This window comes from Physeter macrocephalus, chromosome 12 (genome assembly GCF_002837175.3).
Source record: "Physeter macrocephalus isolate SW-GA chromosome 12, ASM283717v5, whole genome shotgun sequence".
Lineage (NCBI taxonomy): Eukaryota > Metazoa > Chordata > Mammalia > Artiodactyla > Physeteridae > Physeter > Physeter macrocephalus.
The window spans coordinates 78,022,654-78,042,653 of NC_041225.1; the positions used below are offsets into that span (position 1 = coordinate 78,022,654).

General features: G+C 34.5%; 1 protein-coding gene across 4 annotated transcripts in view; it reads left to right on the forward strand.

Moving 5' to 3' along the window:
* EHBP1 (EH domain binding protein 1) overlaps nucleotides 1-20,000 on the forward strand; it is a 343,347-nt gene that overhangs the window by 248,011 nt on the left and 75,336 nt on the right. For all 4 annotated transcript variants that reach the window (XM_007108111.4, XM_024133485.3, XM_007108113.4 and 1 more), the window contains exon 14: nucleotides 7,317-7,460. In XM_007108111.4, coding sequence (XP_007108173.2) covers nucleotides 7,317-7,460 — 144 coding nt within the window. The remainder of the gene's footprint in view (nucleotides 1-7,316; nucleotides 7,461-20,000) is intronic.

Genomic DNA, 20,000 nt, shown 5'->3' on the forward strand with positions numbered 1-20,000 from the left:
CTTATTGAAGAGGCTGTCTTTTTTCCACTGTATATTCTTGCCTCCTTTGTCATAGATTAATTGACCATATGTGTGTGGGTTTATCTCTGGGCTTTCTATCCTGTTTCATTGATCTATATTTCTGTTTTTGTGCCAGTACCATACTGTCTTGATTACTGTAGCCTTGTAGTATAATCTGAAGTCAGGGAGCCTGATTCCTCCAGCTTCATTTTTCGTTCTCAAGATTGCTTTGGCTATTCGGGGTCTTTTGTGTTTCCATACAAATTGTGAAAGTTTTTGTTCTCGTTCTGTAAAAACTGCCAGTGGTAGTTTGATAGGGATTCAATTGAATCTGTAGATTGCTTTGGGTAGTGGAGTCATTTTCACAATGTTGATTCTTCCAATCCAAGAACATGGTATATCTCTCCATCTATATGTATCATCTTTAATTTCTTTCATCAGTGTCTTATAATTTTCTGCATACAGGTCTTTTGTCTCCTTAGGTAGGTTTATTCCTAGATATTTTATTCTTTTTGTTGCAGTGGTAAATATAGTTATTCTTTTTTGTTGTTTCTTTTTGTATTCACAGAATACTTTACAAATGATTAAAGGTGAAGTATAATTTCCCATTTTAGAAAAACCTGAAATATACCTGCTCTTCATTTAAAGTTTATAATATTTTAAGCCTATAAATAAATCCCAATTTCAAGTTTGAAGAATAAAGAATGTCAGCTTTTCAAATCAAAATGTTATTGACCTATAAAAATATTTTACAGAATAAGTCAAAGCTATTTCAGTATTCCATTTTGTAAGCATATCATTCTGGAAATGTATAATGCCAAATTAAAATATTTCCTATTTACAGCATTTTCTTCAAATATTTTAGTTGCATTGCAATTGGTAATTTTAGTCCCATCATTATTTGTGGTTAAAAATACCAGTAATGTTGAAATTTCTCCCCATTGGGGAACATGGCATGGATTTAATTGAATCTGTGGTGCCATCAATGATAAGATATACCATTATTTTATGTACCACAAGAAAGAAAAACACTGCCAATAAATTATGATACATGATTTTCTTATCACATAGAATTTTTATTTTATACCTAGTGAAAGAGTTCTTTTAGACTTATTTAGGCATGGATTTTTTAATCATATAATGCTCTTATGTATACATAAAAAGGAATTTTTTAGAAAAATTAATTGGTTAAGGTATAATCAATTTAGAATTAGAGTTTAAACTCTAAATCTTTTTTTTTTTTTTTAGACTCTAACTCTTATGAATCACTTTGTGATATAGAGTTGTCAGTGTTCCTGTTTTTCCACATAGTATTGTCCTCTGTGCCATCAAAAGCCTGATGTTACAACAGTGGTTCTCAAAGTATGATCTGGGGACGTCTCAGGCTCTCCAAGACTCTTTCCGAGAGCCCCCAAAGTTGAAACTATTTTCATAATAATACTAGAACTTTATTTACCTTTTGCACTTTCATTCTGTCACAAGTGTACAGTGGTGTTTTCTGGAGGCTACATGGTTTGTGATATCTCAAGAGACTGAATACAGAAGTAGATATGAGTATCTAGCTGCCTTCGATTAAGGCAGATACTAAAGATTGATTTACAAAAAATGTAAAATAATGCCGTTCTCAGTTTTGTTTTTTAGTGTAGTTATTTTTATTAGAATATGTTAACATCTAATGGGTTTATTATAGCTCTTTTAAAGGAATGAATAAGTAAATACTTAAAAAAATTCTTCCATTTAATTTCCAAAATGACAAATATCTATAGATGTAGCCCACACAAGCTAAAGCTTTTGGGGATCCTCAATTTTTAAGCATATAAAGGGATTGTGAGACCAGAAAGGTTGAGAACCTCTGAATTATAGCATTTCTTCACAGTTGTCTCTTGGATTTTCTTCTCATTAATACTCACTGATAATGGCACTTTATTTTATTTATTTATTTTTTTAATTATTTTTGGCTGTGTTGGGTTTTTGTTGCTGCATGCGGGCTTTCTCTTGTTGCGGTGAGCGGGGGCTACTCTTCATTGTGGTGTGTGGGCTTCTCATTGCGGTGGCTTCTCGTTGTAGAGCATGGGCTCTAGGCACGTGGGCTTCAGTAGTTGTGGCACGTGGGCTCAATAGTTGTGGCTCGCAGGCTCAGTAGTTGTGGTGCATGGCTTAGTTGCCCCGCGGCATGTGGGATCTTCCTGGACCAGGGCTTGAACCCGTGTCCCCTGCATTAACAGGCGGATTCTTAACCATTGCGCCACCAGGGAAGTCCCAATAGCACTTTCTTAACCTTTATGGTAGGTCCTAACAAAAGATTTTTCAGACAATAACCTGAAGTTCTGTTGCATTCTCAGATAGTACTCAAGGGGTTGTTAAATGAAACATCAAGGAATTATTGTCTTGCCACCAGAATTATCAAGCACATGCATATGTAGGTACTGATGACTATGTCTTAACTACCACCTATATGACAGAGATATAAAATGTCATCAATTTTGTTTTCAGAGGTATTAAAATGTGCAACTTAGAATCAAAGAAATATAATAGCTAACAAAGCAAGCCCCTATTCTAATCAGAAATCTCAAATCAAATGTTCCAAGTACCTAAACTTTCAGAGTATCATAGTGTCCCTACAGAGTAGATAATCATTAAAAATATAGTGACTGACATTTGCAGAATTTGGTGAGCCTAAATTTTAATATCAATACAGATTTTCTTGGAAACCAGATTTTTAAGGTAAAAGTGTTTAGTTAAATCTGGAAATTGATTAGTGTTTAAAAATTTAAAATGCTCTGAACTAGGACTCAGTAAACCTGGATTCTCATTTTGGCTCTCATCTTGGCTCCAGTAATTAATTACCAGTGTGACATGTTAACTAGCCATTTAAATTCTTTAAATCTTATTTTCTAAGTATGTTAAATGAAATAATCTCTGAGAGCCCTTTAAGCTCTAAAACTCTGTTGTGCTGTGATTCTGTTCAGGTGATTTAAGTGATGTACAGTAAATCCACAGGATGATAGAAGCAGCATCTATTTACAACTCTATATATGTTTATTTGTTGGCAATTGGTTTACTGGTTAGAATTTTGCTTAGGGTAAATTTAAAAATTTTTGGCAAAAGTGTTCATTGCCTGGTACCGAAAATTGTAGTATAGGTGTTAATACTTGATAAGTTTTTTATTGTAGCTAAATTTTGGACAGTTAAAAATCTATTTTTCTTTTGTATACTGTATTTTATTGATTGTAAGACATACTTTTTTTTTTTTTAAATTTTTTGTGGTATGCGGGCCTCTCACTGCTGTGGCCTCTCCCGTTGCGGAGCACAGCCTCCGGACGCGCAGGCTCAGCAGCCATGGCTCACGGGCCCAGCCGCTCTGCGGCACGTGGGATCTTCCCGGACCGGGGCACGAACCCGCGTCCCCTGCATCAGCAGGCGGACTCTCAACCACTGCGCCACCAGGGAAGCCCTAAGACATACATTTTTTACATTTTAACTTCTCTGAAATCAAGATGTTACTTATAATAAAATGTTAGAGTTTAACTGACAATGTTCTTTCTTAGAAACTCATAAAATAATAGTGAGTCTAATAATTAATAGCATTTGATTAGAGGAAATTTGATAATTTAATGTGACTGTATAGACTTAACACGTCATAATGTTGCCCATTTGAGTGGCTGATACATGTGATGACCATTATATATCTTACACATATCTCAGACTTTACAACCCATGAGGTGAGTGGTTGGTGCCTATTATATATATATGGGAGAACCAAGATCTACAGAGTTGCCTTAAGGTCATATAATAAATGTTAAAAGTTTGAATTCAAAACCAACCTTGTCTGACTTCAAAGTCTGTGCCCCTGAACTTTATGCTCACAATATCTCTTTGGTTTTGGCCATAACAGCACTAAAAATAATTATAGCCCAGATTTAAAATAATCAACAATTACATGAAGTCCCTTAACAATGTTTACCTCATTAGATTCTCCAGGAATTTTTCCTAAGGAGATAATCAGAACTGTATATAAGAATTTACATATAAAGATGTTCACAAAAGCATTGTTTATGATAGTAAAAAATTATAAACAGCCTAAATATCCAATAATATAAGACAAGTTAAAGTATGATATGTTCATATTAATAGAATGCTAGGTAGACAGTTTACAATCATGTTTTCAAAGAAATATTTAAGGATATGAGAAAATGCTCATAATATTTAGACTATTAAGTGGAAAAAAACATGATTGTACAATGATTATCCCTGGGTGCCGGGACTGCTAATTTTTAAAAAATATTTCTTTTTTTAAAATTGAGTTGTAATTCACGTATTGTATTATTTTCAGGTGTACAACATAATGATTCAATATTTGTATCTATTGCAAAATGTTCACCACAATAAGCCAAGTTAATATCAGTTACCATACATAGTTGCAAAAGTTTTTATTTTCCTTGTGATAAGAACTTTGGAGATCTACTCTCTTAGCAACCTTCAAATATGCAATACAGTGTTATTAACTGTATTTACCATGTTGTATGTTATATTCCCATGACATACTTATTTTGACCCCTTTACCCATTTAGCCTACCCCCAGCCTCCAGCAAACACCAATCTGTTCTCTGTATCTGTGAGCTTGGTTTCAGGGATTTTTTTTTGGGGGGGGGGGTTGTTTTTTAGATTTCACATATAAGTGAGATCATAGGTTATTTATCTTTCTCTGACTCATTTCTTTTAGCATAATGCCCTCAGGATCCATCTGTGTTGTCACAAGTGGCAAGATTTAATCCTTTTTTGTAGGTAGATAATATTACATTGCATGTGGCTATCCAGTTTGCCCAACACCATTTCCCCATTGTATATTTTTTTACTCCTTTGTTGTAAATTAATTGGCCATATATGTATGGGTTTGTTTCTGGGCTCTCTGTTCTGTTCCATTGATCTATGTGTCTGTTTTTATGCCAGTATCATACTGGCATATATATTATAGCTTTGTAATAGTGATATAGTTTGAAATCAAGGAGGGTGATGCTTTTATTTTTCTTCTTTTTACTTTTATACATTTTCTAAAATTTCTATGATGAATATGAATTGCATTTTAATCAGAAAAAAATTTTGTGTTTATGTGCTCTTAAGACCAAAGCAGTTTTTCACTGTCTGTGTAGCTGATTGGAATCCCTAAAGGACTGTATAATCACAGAATTTAGAGCTAGTGGGAACTTTAAGATGATCTACTCTAAGTATTTGAAAAGTTTACAGTGAGTGGGATTTTTTTTTTAACATCTTTATTGGAGTATAATTGCTTTACAATGGTGTGTTAGTTTCTGCTTTATAACAAAGTGAATCAGCTATACATATACATATGTCCCCATATCTCCTCCTTCTTGCCTCTCCCTCCCACCCTCCCTACCCCACCCCTCTAGGTGGTCACAAAGCACTGAGCTGATCTCCCTGTGCTATGCGGCTGCTTCCCAGTGAGTGGGATTTTAAAGATGATCTCCCTTCATTTAAAAGATGAGGAAATTGAGAGATTTTTAAAAATATATTAATAGTTAAGATTTATCTGGTGCTCACTACATTACACTCTTTCACTTAATCTTTACAATATCTTTATGAGAGTTGATCTATTTTTATCCCCATATTATAAATAAGGAAACTGAGGCTTAAAGAGATTGAGTAGCTTGCTCACAAGTTACTCAAGTAATGGAAGTAGATCTGTCTGACTTCAGAGTTCTTAAATATCATGTAATGGTTTTAAGTGACCTGTTCAATGTTGTATTGCTTATTATTAGTGGAAGAAGGATTAACAGTCTTGACTGCCAATTCAGCATTCATTTAATTAATATTGTCTGTTTTTTGAGAATACGTTGATTTGTAACCAGTTCAAATGCAGTTATGAACTCTGTTCTTTTATGTCCTATCAGTATGAGCTAAAAATCTTTCATTATCACTTATACATTTCAATTGTATCTATTAAGTTAAGAATTTTTGTTTAATCCTCTTAAAACCTTGGGTGCTGAAAATGTTCTGGAATTAGATAGTGTTGATGGTTCACAAACTTGTGAATATACTAAAAAAAAAAATCACTGAATTGTACACTTCAAGAAAAATCTTTGCTTAAAATTACAGAAAAAAGTTTAAAATTTGCTGTATCAAAATATAAAGGTCACAAAGAGACCCAAAAATGATGTACTAAATTTTTTAAGTTTCACATTATTACCAAATAAATAGGTTGCTGTTTATTACCTCTTCCTTGACCATGAATGATAATTATGACTGAACCAAAACTAGGCAAAGAAAGGGAATTAAAAGAAATTAAGTATCAAAGTCATAGTCATAGCCATCTAAAGTCAGAAGTTGGCTACTTTAGGGCTTCCCTGGTGGTGCAGTGGTTGAGAGTCCGCCTGCCGATGCAGGGGACGCGGGTTCATGCCCCGCTCTGGGAAGATCCCACATGCTGCGGAGTGGCTTGGGCCCGTGAGCCATGGCCGCTGAGCCTGCGCGTGCGTCCGGAGCCTGTGCTCCGCGAAGGGAGAGGCCACAACAGTGAGAGGCCCGCATACCGCAAAAAAAAAAAAAAAAAAAAAAGTTGGCTACTTCAGTAGAGAAAAGGAATTTGAACTATACACACTATGAATATTTGTGCTTGGGTTTAATGCCACCATTTAAGAGCTGATTTCCATTGATGTTCTACCTGTTTTTCTCCAAAAATATATTGTAAGATGACAAATTAATCCAAGAAAATACTGTTCTAATTCTGATGTTTAATTGTTGTAAGGAAAGTGAGCCATAGAGAAAAACAGTATTATTTTTCTTTAAATAAAATATGATAGCTTTAAATTTTCTATAAACGTTAAATTGTCAAGAATTTAAAGAGTTGTTGCCACAGATAATTAAAATCTTTCAAAATGCAAATTTGGAAGACACCTTGTTAGCAATTCTATACAACTATAAAAATAAAACTGCGAACTTGAAAAAATGTCTTTGCCAGATTATACTGTGATTAGCAAATTTGAAGAATGTATATAATATGTGTGTGGACCTTATACCTTATGAGACTATGTTCTAATGAAAATGTAATTAAATTTAGCCCAGTTTTAGCCAGTAAATGTATAGTTCCTTTTAGTCAAGATATAGATATTCATTCCACGGTTTCTAGTCAACATTAATATTTTCTATAGGTAATCTCATAAAACTACAATCTTATTCCTGACCACTGTTATTTTGACGGATTGTATAACTATTGATTAGTTTACAAAAATGGATTACATGGGTTTTTTGGTTTTTTGTTTGTTTGTTTTGGCTTCTAATTCTGTATCTTTGTTTTTAAGCATCGAATGTTATCCAGACAAGAAGAACTCAAAGAAAGAGCAAGAGTTCTGCTTGAGCAAGCAAGAAGAGATGCAGCTTTAAAGGCAGGGAATAAGCAGAATACCAACGCAGCCACACCACTCTGCAACAGGCAGCTAAGTGATGTGAGGAACATTGGTTAAAAAAACATACATTGTTCATTGTAATCCTGGGGGTGTAAATAAGAGTAACTTATTTATATTTTTGATAAATTATTTTTCCACAGACTGTGTATACTGTGGGTACTTGGTACTTTCGTTGAACTGATAAATCCATACTTGGAGGAGCAGGTTGTAATTATTCCTACACAGCAGTATTAGCTGTTAGAAAAAGTAAGATCCTGGAATATAATTTCCACATATACATGAATAATCTAGTTTTTGTTAATTTACACTTTGTAATTTAGTGGTACTTTGTTTAGGATTGTATTTTGTCAATGGAAGTTAATTTTGTTGGACACATTAGAATATAATAATGATGCCTACAATTTATTGAAATATTGGATTGGCCAAAAAGTTCATTCGGGTTTTTCCATAAGATGTTATCAAAAACCCAAATGAACTTTTTGGCCAGCGCAGTACTTAGCGTATATTCCAGGCACTATAATGGATGTTTTACATAATTTTTATTTTACCTAACCTCATGAAGTAGATATGCAAACTCCTTTTTAGATAAGAAAACTGAAGCTGATAGGTAAGATAATATGTACAAGGTTGTAGTCGATAAATGATTAATTCAGTATTTGAACCCAAGACTTATCAGACTCCAGAGTCAATCCTCTTTCCTATCATATACTGCCATCCCTATGTTAAGCCATATTTTTATACATATTTTTGTGTAGTGCCTTACAGATAATAATGAACATATAGTAATAGAAGCCTTTAGATTTAGGGGGACATGAACCTCTTCATGAATCTGAGAATTATGACAACTCTGCCCTACCCCCTATTTTACGTATACATAAAACTGCATGTTCTTTTTTTTTTTAATTAAGATTTTATTTTCTTAGAACAGTTTTAAGTTCACAGGAGAATTGAGGGGAAGGTACAGAGATTTCTCATATACCCTCTCAACCCACACATGCATAGCCTCCCTCCTTAATAACATGCCTGCCAGGGTGGTACATTTGTTAAAACTGTGAACCTACATTGACACATCATTATTACCCAAAGTCTGTAGTTTACATTATGATTCACTCTTGGTGTACATTCTATGAGTTTAGACAAATGTATAATGACACATATCCATCTTTATAATATCATACAGAGTATTTTCACTGCCCTAGGAATTCTTTGTGTTTCACCCATTCATCTCTCCCTTCATCCCCAACCTCTGAGAACCTGATAATTTTATTGTCTTCATAATTTTGCCTTTTCCAGAATGCCATATATTTGGAACCGTAGTATGTTGCCTTTTCTGATATGGCTTTTTTTCACTTAGTAATATGCATTTAAGGTTCCTGCATGTCTTTTCATGATTTGATAGCTCATTTCTCTCTTTTTTTTTTTTTTTTTTTTGCGGTACGCGGACCTCTCACTGCTGTGGCCTCTCCTATTTTGGAGCACAGGCTCCGGTTGCACAGGCTCAGCGGCCACGGCTCACGGGCCCAGCCGCTCCGCGGCATGTAGGCTCTTCCCGGACCGGGGCACGAACTCGTGTCCCCTGCATTGGCAGGTGGACTCTCAACCACTGCGCCACCAGGGAAGCCCAGCTCATTTCTTTTTAATGCTGAATAATATTCCATTGTCTGGAGGTATCACAGTTTATCCATTCACCTACTGAAATGCATCTTGGTTGCTTACAAGTTTTGGCAATCATGAATAAAGCTGCTATAGTCATCTACATGAAGGTTTTTATGTGGACTTAAGTTTTCAGCTCCTTTGGGTAAATACCAAGGACGTTTGCTGGACCTTACGGTAAGAGTATGTTTACTTTTGTAAGAAATCACCAAACTGTCTTCCAAAGTAGCTGTACCATTTTCATTCCCACCGGCAATGAATGAGAATTCTTGTGTTTTACATTCTCGCCAGCATTGGGTGTTGTCAGTGTTCTGGATTTTAGCCATTCTAATAGGTGTGTAGTGGTGTCTCATTGTTTTAATTTGCATTTTGCTGATAATATATGATGTGGAGCATCTTTTTATATACTTATATGCCATCTGTAAATCTTCTTTGGAGAGGTGTCTCTTAAGATCATTAGCCCATTTTTTAATCGGGTTGTTTTCTTACTGTTGAGTTTAAAGAGTTCTTTGTTTCTTTTGGATACCAGTCTTTTATCAGATGTATCTTTGCAAATATTTTCTCCCTGACTGTGGCTTGTCTTCTTATTCTCTCTACATTGTCTTTCACAGAGCAGAAGGTTTCTTTTTTTCTGCAGTTTTTTTTTAATTAATTTATTTATTTTTTAAAATTTTTGGCTGCATTGGGTCTTCGTTGCCTTGCACAGGCATTCTCTAGTTGTGGCAAGCGGAGGCTACTCTTTGTTGCGGTGCATGGGCTTCTCATTGCGGTGGCTTCTCTTGTTGTGGAGCATGGGCTCTAGGTGCGTGGGCTCAGTATTTGTGACTCGTGGGCTCTAGAGCGCAGGCTCAGTAGTTGTGGCGCACAGGCTTAGTTGCTCTGCAGCATGTGGGATCTTCCCGGACCAGGGCTCAAACCCGTGTCCCCTGCATTGGCAGGTGGATTCTTAACCATTATGCCACCAGGGAAGCACAGAGCAGAAGTTTTAAATTTTAATGAAATCCAGTTTAACCATTAGTTCTTTCATGGGTCATGCCTTTGGCGTTATATCTAAAAAGGCATCACCATACTCAAGGTCATTTAGGTTTTCTCCTATATTATCTTCTAGGAGTTTTACAGTATTGTGTTTTACATTTAGGTCTGTGATCCATTTTGAGTTAAATTTTATGAAAGGTGTAAGGTCTGTGTCTAGATTTATTTTTTTGCATGTGCATGTCCAGTTGTTCCAGCACCATTTGTTGAAAAGATGATCTTTGCTCCATTGTGTTGCTTTTGTCCTATGTCACAGACGTTCATTTTGGGGGTGCAAATGTAAGTAGGATTATGTTTTTAATTTCAAATTCCACTTGTTCATTTCTGGTATATAGGAAAGCAATTGACTTTTGCATATTAACCTTGTATCTTACAACCTTGCTATAATTGCTTATTAGTTCCAGGAGAGGTTTGGCTTCTTTTTTTTTTTTCTTCAGTTCTTTCAGATTTCCTACATAAGATAATCATGTCATCTATGAACAAAGGCAGTTTTATTTCTTCCTTCCCCTGCATACTTTTCTTAATGCCTTTCAGAGAATAACCTCTGAACTTGACCACTGTTTTTCAGACTTTGTCTTTTTTTTCTTTCTTTATTATTATTTTGTTTTTCTTTAAGTGAAGTATAGTTGATTTACAATATTATATTAATTTCAGGTGTACAACGTAGTAATTAAATATTTTATAGACTATGCTCCATTTAAAATTATTGTGAAATATTGGCTATATTTCCTGTGCTGTACAATATACAGACTTCAAGTCTTTACACAGTAATGTGATATAAAATCAGTGTAGTGGGCCACAATAATTTTATTTTCGATGAAAAGGAATAGAATATTTAAATGAAATAGAAAATATCAGAATTTATCACACATCATAATACTTTTGTGTGAGACTTGTTTTAGTTACGTGGGTATGTGTGCTTACTGGATCTTGATATAAGATGTATTTTTAATTGTGGCTCATGATAAAAATATTTGAGAAATGCTAATCTAGATGGCCATTCTTTCTGAGGAAGAAATTATGTAGTCTTTATACCAACTCTTTCGGTGCCTAACCATCTATTATATCATCAATTTGTTGGTTCAGTCAGATATTTATTGAGTGTCAGAAATTAGTACTTTTGTAGAGATAGAAAAGACTAAGCTTCGGGGACTTCCCTAGTGGTCCAGTGGTTAGGACTCCACGCTTCCACTGCAGGGGGTGCAGGTTTGAACGCTGGTGAGGGAACTAAGATCCCCCCCCAAAAAAAAAAAAAGACAAAGCCTCTTCTCTCATGGAATTTACATTTTGGTGGGAAGAGACTGGTAATAATGAATAAGTAAGTTAACTACAGAGTGTTAAAACTACATGATATAGTAGAGGATAATTTGAGTAGGTAGGAGTGACTTGAGGAGGGGACATTTGAACTAAGACTTGATGGGAGAGAAGGATCCAGTTAAATAAACAGCCACAGAAAGAATATTCTCTTTAAAAAGAAAGTTATTTTGTTGATATTATATTTTACTTGTGATAAACTTTGTTTCATAGTTCTTTCAGGCTCTTAAAATTATGGAAAATTTATAGCTCTATATTTTTCAAGTGTGTTGATTTTAAATTTAGAGCACCTGAGATTTAAATGATCTGTCTGCCAAGTAGATCTTAAAAAGCCATTATTTTACCTATGTGTAAATTTTACATATATTAATAATTGTCATCTAATGTTTATTGAGCACTTACCATGTATCAAGCAGGATTCAAAGTGCTTTCTTGTGGATTTTCTTGTTTAATCTCCACAACAATTATATGAGTTAAGTATAATCTCTGTTTTATAGTTGAGAAAACTGACATACAAATTAATGAGTTGCCCATGGTCACACAGCCTATAAGTAACAGAGCCAAGAATTGAACCTAGACAATTTGACTTCAGAGAATATGTTTTTAAAGCATGTTTTAATTTCTTCTTGTTTATTTTTCTGAAATCCTTGTGAAGTAGGAATAGATATTATTGTTGTATCCATTGTAGAGGTTAAGAAAACGAGTTAGGAAAGGGTGTTTAAATTTACCTAGGGTTGCAAACAGTGGCAAACTAGGCTTAGAATTCAAGTATCCTGACTTTTAAAGCTGTTTGTTTTTTCACTCAATTTATTCATTTATTACTTTAAACTTTCAACAAATATTTTATTGTTCATCTCTTCTTTTTAAGGCACCAGTAATTTTGCTTGCACTTCTAATTTCCCAAATAAAACTTAAACTTTTAGCTAAATTACATTAGTGTGAATTCAATATCATAAGTTAACTACTAAAACATCGCATATTCTATGTCTGTGACATCTTACTGTATCTGTAAAATATATAACTTGGATTTTAAGAAACATGATGTTAGTGATGTTTCATCGAGTTGGATAATACTGCTGGTAGCATGTTACTTGCCACATCTTTCTGGAAAGCAAGTAAACTTCATCAAGAAATGCTCATTCCATTTTATCCAATAATTCCACTAACAAAGATCAATATGCAGGTTTTCATCACATAGTTATTTATAATAGCAAAAGTTACAGAATGGCAATCACTCAAACTAAGGGAATGATCAAATAAATTACAACAAATATATATACTTGTTATGTAGCTATCGAAAATTATTCAATAATGTTTTGAAAGAATATTGAAAGGACATAGGGAAATGTTCACAGTGCCATTTTGTACAAAAAGAAAGATATAAAATAGCATGTGGCATACGAACTCCATTTTGAAAGACTGTGTTTTTATATATGCATTGAAAAGTTCAGGAAGGAAAATAATCAAAATATTAATAATATTTATCCCTAAGGGTAGTATAACAAATGGCTTACAGAGTTTTTTCCCTTTATTCTCTCTGTTTTAAAAATGTCATGTTTAGATAAATATTTTAAACTAGGGAAATTTTTGGTATCCAGAAAGGATGTTTTTAATAGATTGTTTTCTTAGCATACCCAAACGTACTTGACCATAAAGCTGTTTCATTTAAACTAATGTTGTGTTTCAGTATCTCTAAGGGTGTGTGTGTGTGTGTGTGTGTGTGTTTTAAGAAGAGATGTAGAAAGAACTGTTCACTTTTACAGTTGATGATATTTGTTTGTGCTTAGGTGTGGAATAAATGGCGAATTCAGTACTATCAATTCGGTTCACATTGAGAAGACATTTGCTTACTTTATTGCATTTGTTTCCCACTTACCCAAAGTTGTACCCTACTGCTTATGAAACTATGCTTCAAACAGGCCCAAAGATATTTTCCCTACCCTTCCTCTTTCAGGTTATCTTTTGCTACATTATAAAACACTGAAAACCTATTGGCATAAAATAACCATTTTATTATGCTTACAGATTCTATAAATTAGGCCTTAGGATAGGACACTGGGGGAATGTTTTATTTCTGTTGCATGTTTTCAGGGGCTGGTTTTCTGCTAGGAACTATGCTGTCAGTTGGAACACCTCCATGTGGCCTCTCCATATGGTTTCTCTACTTGGGCTAGTTTGGGCTTCCTCACAGCATGGTGGCTGGGTCTAACAGCAAGTGTCCCAAGAGAGTAAAGTGAGCTCTCTTATGCATTCTTATGATCTAGCTTTAAAAGTCACTTTTGCCATACTGTTGACCTGAGGAGACACAAAGCTACACACAGGTTTAAGTAGCAGAGACATAGACCCCACCACATTGTAAGAAGAACGTGTGGCATGGAAGATATTGTTGTAGCCTCTTCTCAGTTATAGTTTAAGCTCACTTTAAAAACTCTCTTGCTCATTCTACTGTTGCTCATTTTTCAGATAAGTCAAGCCATATATAGATGTGTTGGGAAGAACATCAGTTCCGTGACCTAAATAGTACATCCTGGGACTGTTGCTCTAGTTTTGACATTTGTTACTCTGTGGGCCTTATAGCTAATATTCAAATGATTTAAGAAAGAAAATGTAAAATATCAGGTAACTCCCGTTTCACAAAAGAAGTTAGACCTTGCCATTGCTTTTCAGATTTTCAGTTTAGTATGCAACTTTATAATCAGGTTGATATCTTTTCCAATGATATGGTAGTTTTCTTAATTTGATCATTTTCTTTATCATTTCTGGTACCTCTTGTACATACAGGTTTGAGTTATATAGTAGTACTGTCCATATTTTGGAAAAGTAGTATGGGCAACTTGGCTGACAAAATTAAAAGGGAAAATACCAAATTTCATCTCTGGAGCCACTGAATATGAGTTAAGTGATACTAAAAGTAGAAATTATTTAATCTCTCTAAATCTGTTTTTCCATTTGTGATATGGAGGCAAAGAAAATTTTTTTCTCCTGTGTGACATTCAAATTAATTGGTGTCCACGGTGGAGTGGGTGGGTAAGGGAACCATGACTAATGCCATCCCCACTTCAGTGTCAGCATCCCTTTCAACTCTGGAGAGATCAAAAGACTTCTGGTAAATAAAAAGCAGGTTTAACTAAGAAAAAAAAAAATCTGGCATCTAATTTAGTGAACTGCTGCTACTATTTTCACTTCCTTATGCTCTTTAATTTGAGCCTTAATTTACCATGCCCTTTTTTTAAAATTCATTGTAAATTATCTTGCCTTTATAATGTATGCTTTGGTACTAAGAGTCTAGTTGCTGGCAGGGAGAGATATATATATATATACCCGCAGGTACCCATGGCTTTTTGTGTTCTTAGTTTTAACTGAGAGTTCCCAAGAGTGAAAAATAAAAAAAGAAAAAAAAAGTTGGTACCCAGGAGTGACCCCAAGTCTTGAATAAATGAGTCACTGACCTTAAATCTTCAAGAGTTTACCGAAGAGCTTAGTTACTTACTCTTAGGAGACTGCTGATATAGGACTTCTTCAGCAATTTCTATCTCTTATCCTTCTAAACTTCGTTTCTATACAGCTAATCTAGGACCTTCTCATGAATACCAGGAAGAATGAGTAGAGCTATTTTAATAATTGATGTTAGAGTTCTTAAATAGAAGTATAATTGCATGGGACAATGTCCGTGTACTCTATACAGGTTAACCCCTTTTGAGGTATCTAGTTTGTATCTAGTTCTGGGCTGAGAGAGAGAACTTACAGAGGATTCAGAGAAGTGTTAAAGGATTGAAGGCAAAGGTCTATTTTAAGGAAAGACAGGCTTATGAAATATAAAGAGAGAACTGGGAAATAGTTTAAGTAGTAATTTGAGTATATGAAGGCTCAGATTCTTTCTGGTAACTCCCACTTACCCAAGAGAATAAGTTCCAAACTACTCAAAATGGCCTCATATAAAGTTGTTGCAAATCCTGTCCCTTCCCTTTCTAGCCTCATTTCTCACCTCTCTCCCATTTTTCACTCTACAGTCTAACTCAACTTAAGTTGCTTAGAATGTGGCATACTCTTTCGTTCCTGTATCAAGCATTTGCTGTTCTCCCTGAAATGCCTGTCTTACCTTGTTAGGAAAATAACTTCTTCTGTGAGTACCTCTGTCATGGCTCCTAGCGGCAAAGTTAATTCTCCTTCCTGTATCTTTTTCTAATATATTGTACATATTACTACTGCCACATTTATCCCATATAATTATCTAATTATACATCTCTTTCTCCCTCAACTGTGAACTATTCAAAGTACAACAACCTTGTATCCCCAGCACCAAGTATTAAGTAAATGTTTGTTCAATGAATAAGTGAAGGGAGGGAATAGTGACAGTCTATTTTTCATATCTTCTGAGTGTCAACTAAGAAAAACATGAGCTTAAATATGAAAAATTGGGGTTGCTATAAGGAGTTTCTTGGTAAACAGGGAAAAAAACTGACTCTCTGAAGGTCTTTAGAGCAGAACTGATTATCATTGGTCAGAGAAAGTTAAAGGGTTCCCCTTTCTCAGATCAGTTACAGAGATGACATTTGCCACTTTGGGACTCGAGGTTCCCTGTATCATCCTTTTCTTCCTGTTCTTGAATCCTACATTTTGATACCTTCCTTTGTTATGGTGTGTACACACCGAATTCTTACACATACCTACTCTTCCCATACTCTGACACCTCTCATTAGAGTTCAGCTCCCAGCTCTGCCTTGAATCACATCACTCTAAGCAAACATTCCCTCATATAAATTAGTATAGCTTTAGGCTGGAAGGCTAGGAAACAATTTCTAAGACACTGAAGACAACTCTTGGTAATATTATCTTGTGGATCCTCATGTACAGACTCTACTTAAGTTATCTTCGGGAAATATTTGAGCTGTAATTTCTCTTAAAAGGGAACTTACAAACACAGATACTGTAAACCTTATAATTTTTCTTAATTTTTGTCAAGACTACCATTGCGTGTTTTAATGAGAACTTGCTGCCAAGTACATAATGAATTTAGATCTTTTTTAGGGAAAGTAGTTTACATTATTCATTTGTATCTCTGTGACTTTAAACATTTGTTTAACCTGTTTCAGGTGTTTTCTGAAATTAGTTTTCTATAGGAGACAGATTTCATTGCTCTGAGCTCTGTGATTTCTATTTCTTTGCTTCCTATTCCTTTTGAGATTTTCATGTTACATTTTACTAATACAAATTTTAGATGTGATATTTGTTTTGTTCATTATTTTACACATATACTTAAAATAATGTTTTTCAAAGTACAACTCAGGGGTTTGACAGGTTCAACAGTCTAGCCATTATATAGCCAAAGGAGCTTCCTTGACTGTATAATATATTTAAACTTAAACTCTGAGAAAAATGTAATAACTTTTTTCAAGAAAATATTTCCTTTTTTATTATTTTTCCTTATTACTCAATTCTCACACTTTTTCCCCAAGAAATGCATAAATAGAATTTAAGAAGCTAGTCTATTTCAGACTCTTTTGCTTATTACTTTACATTAGAATATAGTTGCTTTTTTAAAAAAATACATTTAATAAATCCACCATGACATTTAGTTATACTCATGTAATTATAATAGATAGCTGAAAGACATGTTTGCATTTGATATACTAAAGTTTAGGATCAGTACACTCTAAGAATAAGGGGTGACAATCCTGCTACCCACACTCCTTGGAATTGCTGTTAGGATATGAAGCACTTTGAACCTATCAGAAGAAAGATGCTATATAGGTTTAATTATACCTTTGTGTTTTTAAGAAAGAATGAAATCTATTTTATAAATAGAAAGTCTAAAAAGAGAACTGGGAATGATTCTTCAATCTAGTTAGTCTAATCACTTAACAGTGAATTTATAAATATGTTTTTCATTTTTTCAATCATAAATTATGTAACATAAGAATATGGTTTGCACATAGTCGTTAGATACCTGGAATATTTTTTAAAAGAAAAATCAGCCCCAAAATCACAACATTATTATAATCCAGACTTGAAGTTTTTTGTCTGATATTTAATCTGCAAACATAGTGAGTGACCCATTACAATTAATTGGCATAGGAGTCCACCCTCACTTAGCAGGATCAAACTGCAAGTTAGCAGCAAGTCCTGAAAGGTTTGTAATATCTGTCTTTAAAGGTTTGCAGTAATATTTGAATCCTCTAAAGAAAACTGTGTATATGGGAAAGGAATTTCAGTTTGGTCAGTCCTTAGTTAAGTACAAAGATCAGTAATCAAAAAAAGATACAGTGACTTTTTTTTTTTTTTTTTTTACTGGTCATTAGCAGTGAATCCAAAGGGCTTATTTGGTAAGAATGCAAGCTGCTCTTTTGTGAATTAAACCTTTAACAGGTATTTTGTTGATATGAAGGGGTGGGACATCAACCTTGTACTTTTGATGTTAATTGGAAAATATTGATTTAAATGGGACTAGTCTGTTGTGCTGATAATTGTAGCAGATTTAGATAAGATCACTAGCTCTTTTCCAGATAATCAAGGAAGCAGTTACCATCCAATTGGTATAAAACACTAAATATCATTATATCATCTATCTCTGAAAGAAACTTTCCCCATAGTTTTCATATATATATATGTGTCCCAAGTATGTCTCATCGTAAACATGTATGTAAGATTATGCTTATATGTTTATGAATATAGGCTGTGTTACATATAAATGGCTAGCCTCTAGGAATCAAGCTTTAAAATTAAGGTCAAGCTAAAATTTTTATTTTTCCTGATTACATATATTATTAGTTCTATTACTAGAAAGAAGTAGGTAACTTTGCACTTGTAATTTTATTTTATTTTATTTATTTATTTTTTTTTTCCGGTACGCGGGCCTCTCACTGTTGTGGCCTCTCCCGTTGCGGAGCACAGGCTCCGGACACGCAGGCTCAGCGGCCATAGCTCACGGGCCCAGCCGCTCCGCGGCATGTGGGATCTTCCCGGACCGGGGCACGAACCCGTGTCCCCTGCATTGGCAGGCGGACTCTCAACCACTGCGCCACCAGGGAAGCCCTGCACTTGTAATTTTAAAAGAACATCAGTTATTATAAAAAAAAAATCTAAAACCTCTAATAACATAGAGAGTAAGAATTTGTCTTATTTACAGATTTTTATTCTCTGTATGAACTGGAATGTCTACACCCAGGGCACAAAGATGAAAATATACTCCTTATTTCTTACGCCAACACAGTTGATAGAAGATTGAATGTACATAATCCGTTTCAGACCAGTAAGACACTTTAAATATATAGCTAATCTTTTTTATAGTTGCATTTTACAGGAGAAGAATGCCAATGTACTTCTGTATTTGACATAAATGCCTCTGTACATAGCAGTGGTTTTTATTCATTATGATTTAAATAATAGTTTATCTATTATGTCTAAATTTAAGGTGATTTGAAGTCTACTATCCTAACAATGGCTGCTAGACTTCTTAGAAAACGTATTGTTAGCTTGCTCGCATATCTTCAAAGTCACACAAAACACTAGCATTGTTGGGGGAAAAAACTCAAGCATCTTTTCTATTATGTGGCCACAAACCCCTAGTCTCAAAAGTCTTATTTATTTAAGATTGCCATGAATACATGAATCTAAGGCTAGGTATTTTAGCATGAGGAACACTCCTTTTATGCGACTATTAATGGCCATAGACATTTTCCATATGGCTGTTCAGTGCAGTGTTGAACATCCCAGGATGATATCACCATTACTAAGAGCTGTATTTAGTATTACCTATTCTGTTATTGCTCAGTATGCACAAGGGCAGAGTTTAAATCTTTATTCATTTCATTTTTTAATGTTTCTTTTGTTCTCCTTATCATGTTCTGGCTTTCCCAAGGATATATGCTTTGAACGAAAAGTCACATGTGCATTACTAATTGTGTGCTATTGTATTTACGGTTCCTAGTGGTGGTACTGTGAAGCTCCTAATTCCTTTGCTTCACTTGATGTAAAATAATCTGAGTGTCTTTGATAGCAGTGAAACAGTATTAATTGTTTTGTACATTTCTTGGTCACTCTTCTTAGGTGGTCTTCATAATCTATTAGAACTTTCAGCCAGATTTTTGTAATGTCATGCCTCCAGCAGTGATTAAATTGGTAATTAATGAACAGTCTTTGGCAATGTAAACCACATCCCGTTAATTTTCCCTTTTGAGTTTTTAGAAGTTGTCTTCTGTGTCAGAAATCATTGCGCCACCTTGCTATGGCCCCTTGGCATGAAACCACAACGACTTGATTTTTGCAGCCATTAGTAGATCAGAGCAGTAATTTCACAGTATTTTGGTCAAGGTAATTATAATACCAAGAACTGAGTAGATTTGAAAATTCACGAAAGAAGTCCAGAAATACCAGGTGAGCTTCCTTGTGTTCACTGGAACGTTATGATTAGTTTAATTGGTCTTTGTTTGATTTTAGCCGCAGAAACTATTTGTGTCACAGCAGTGCAGTGACTTTATACTTGAGTGTTTCTGACCTTCTTTGACAGGGGTGGGTGCAAAAATGAACCCTTTGAAATAGTTCCCTTCCCCAAAGGGGGTTAAACTGCATTTAAAAAATTAA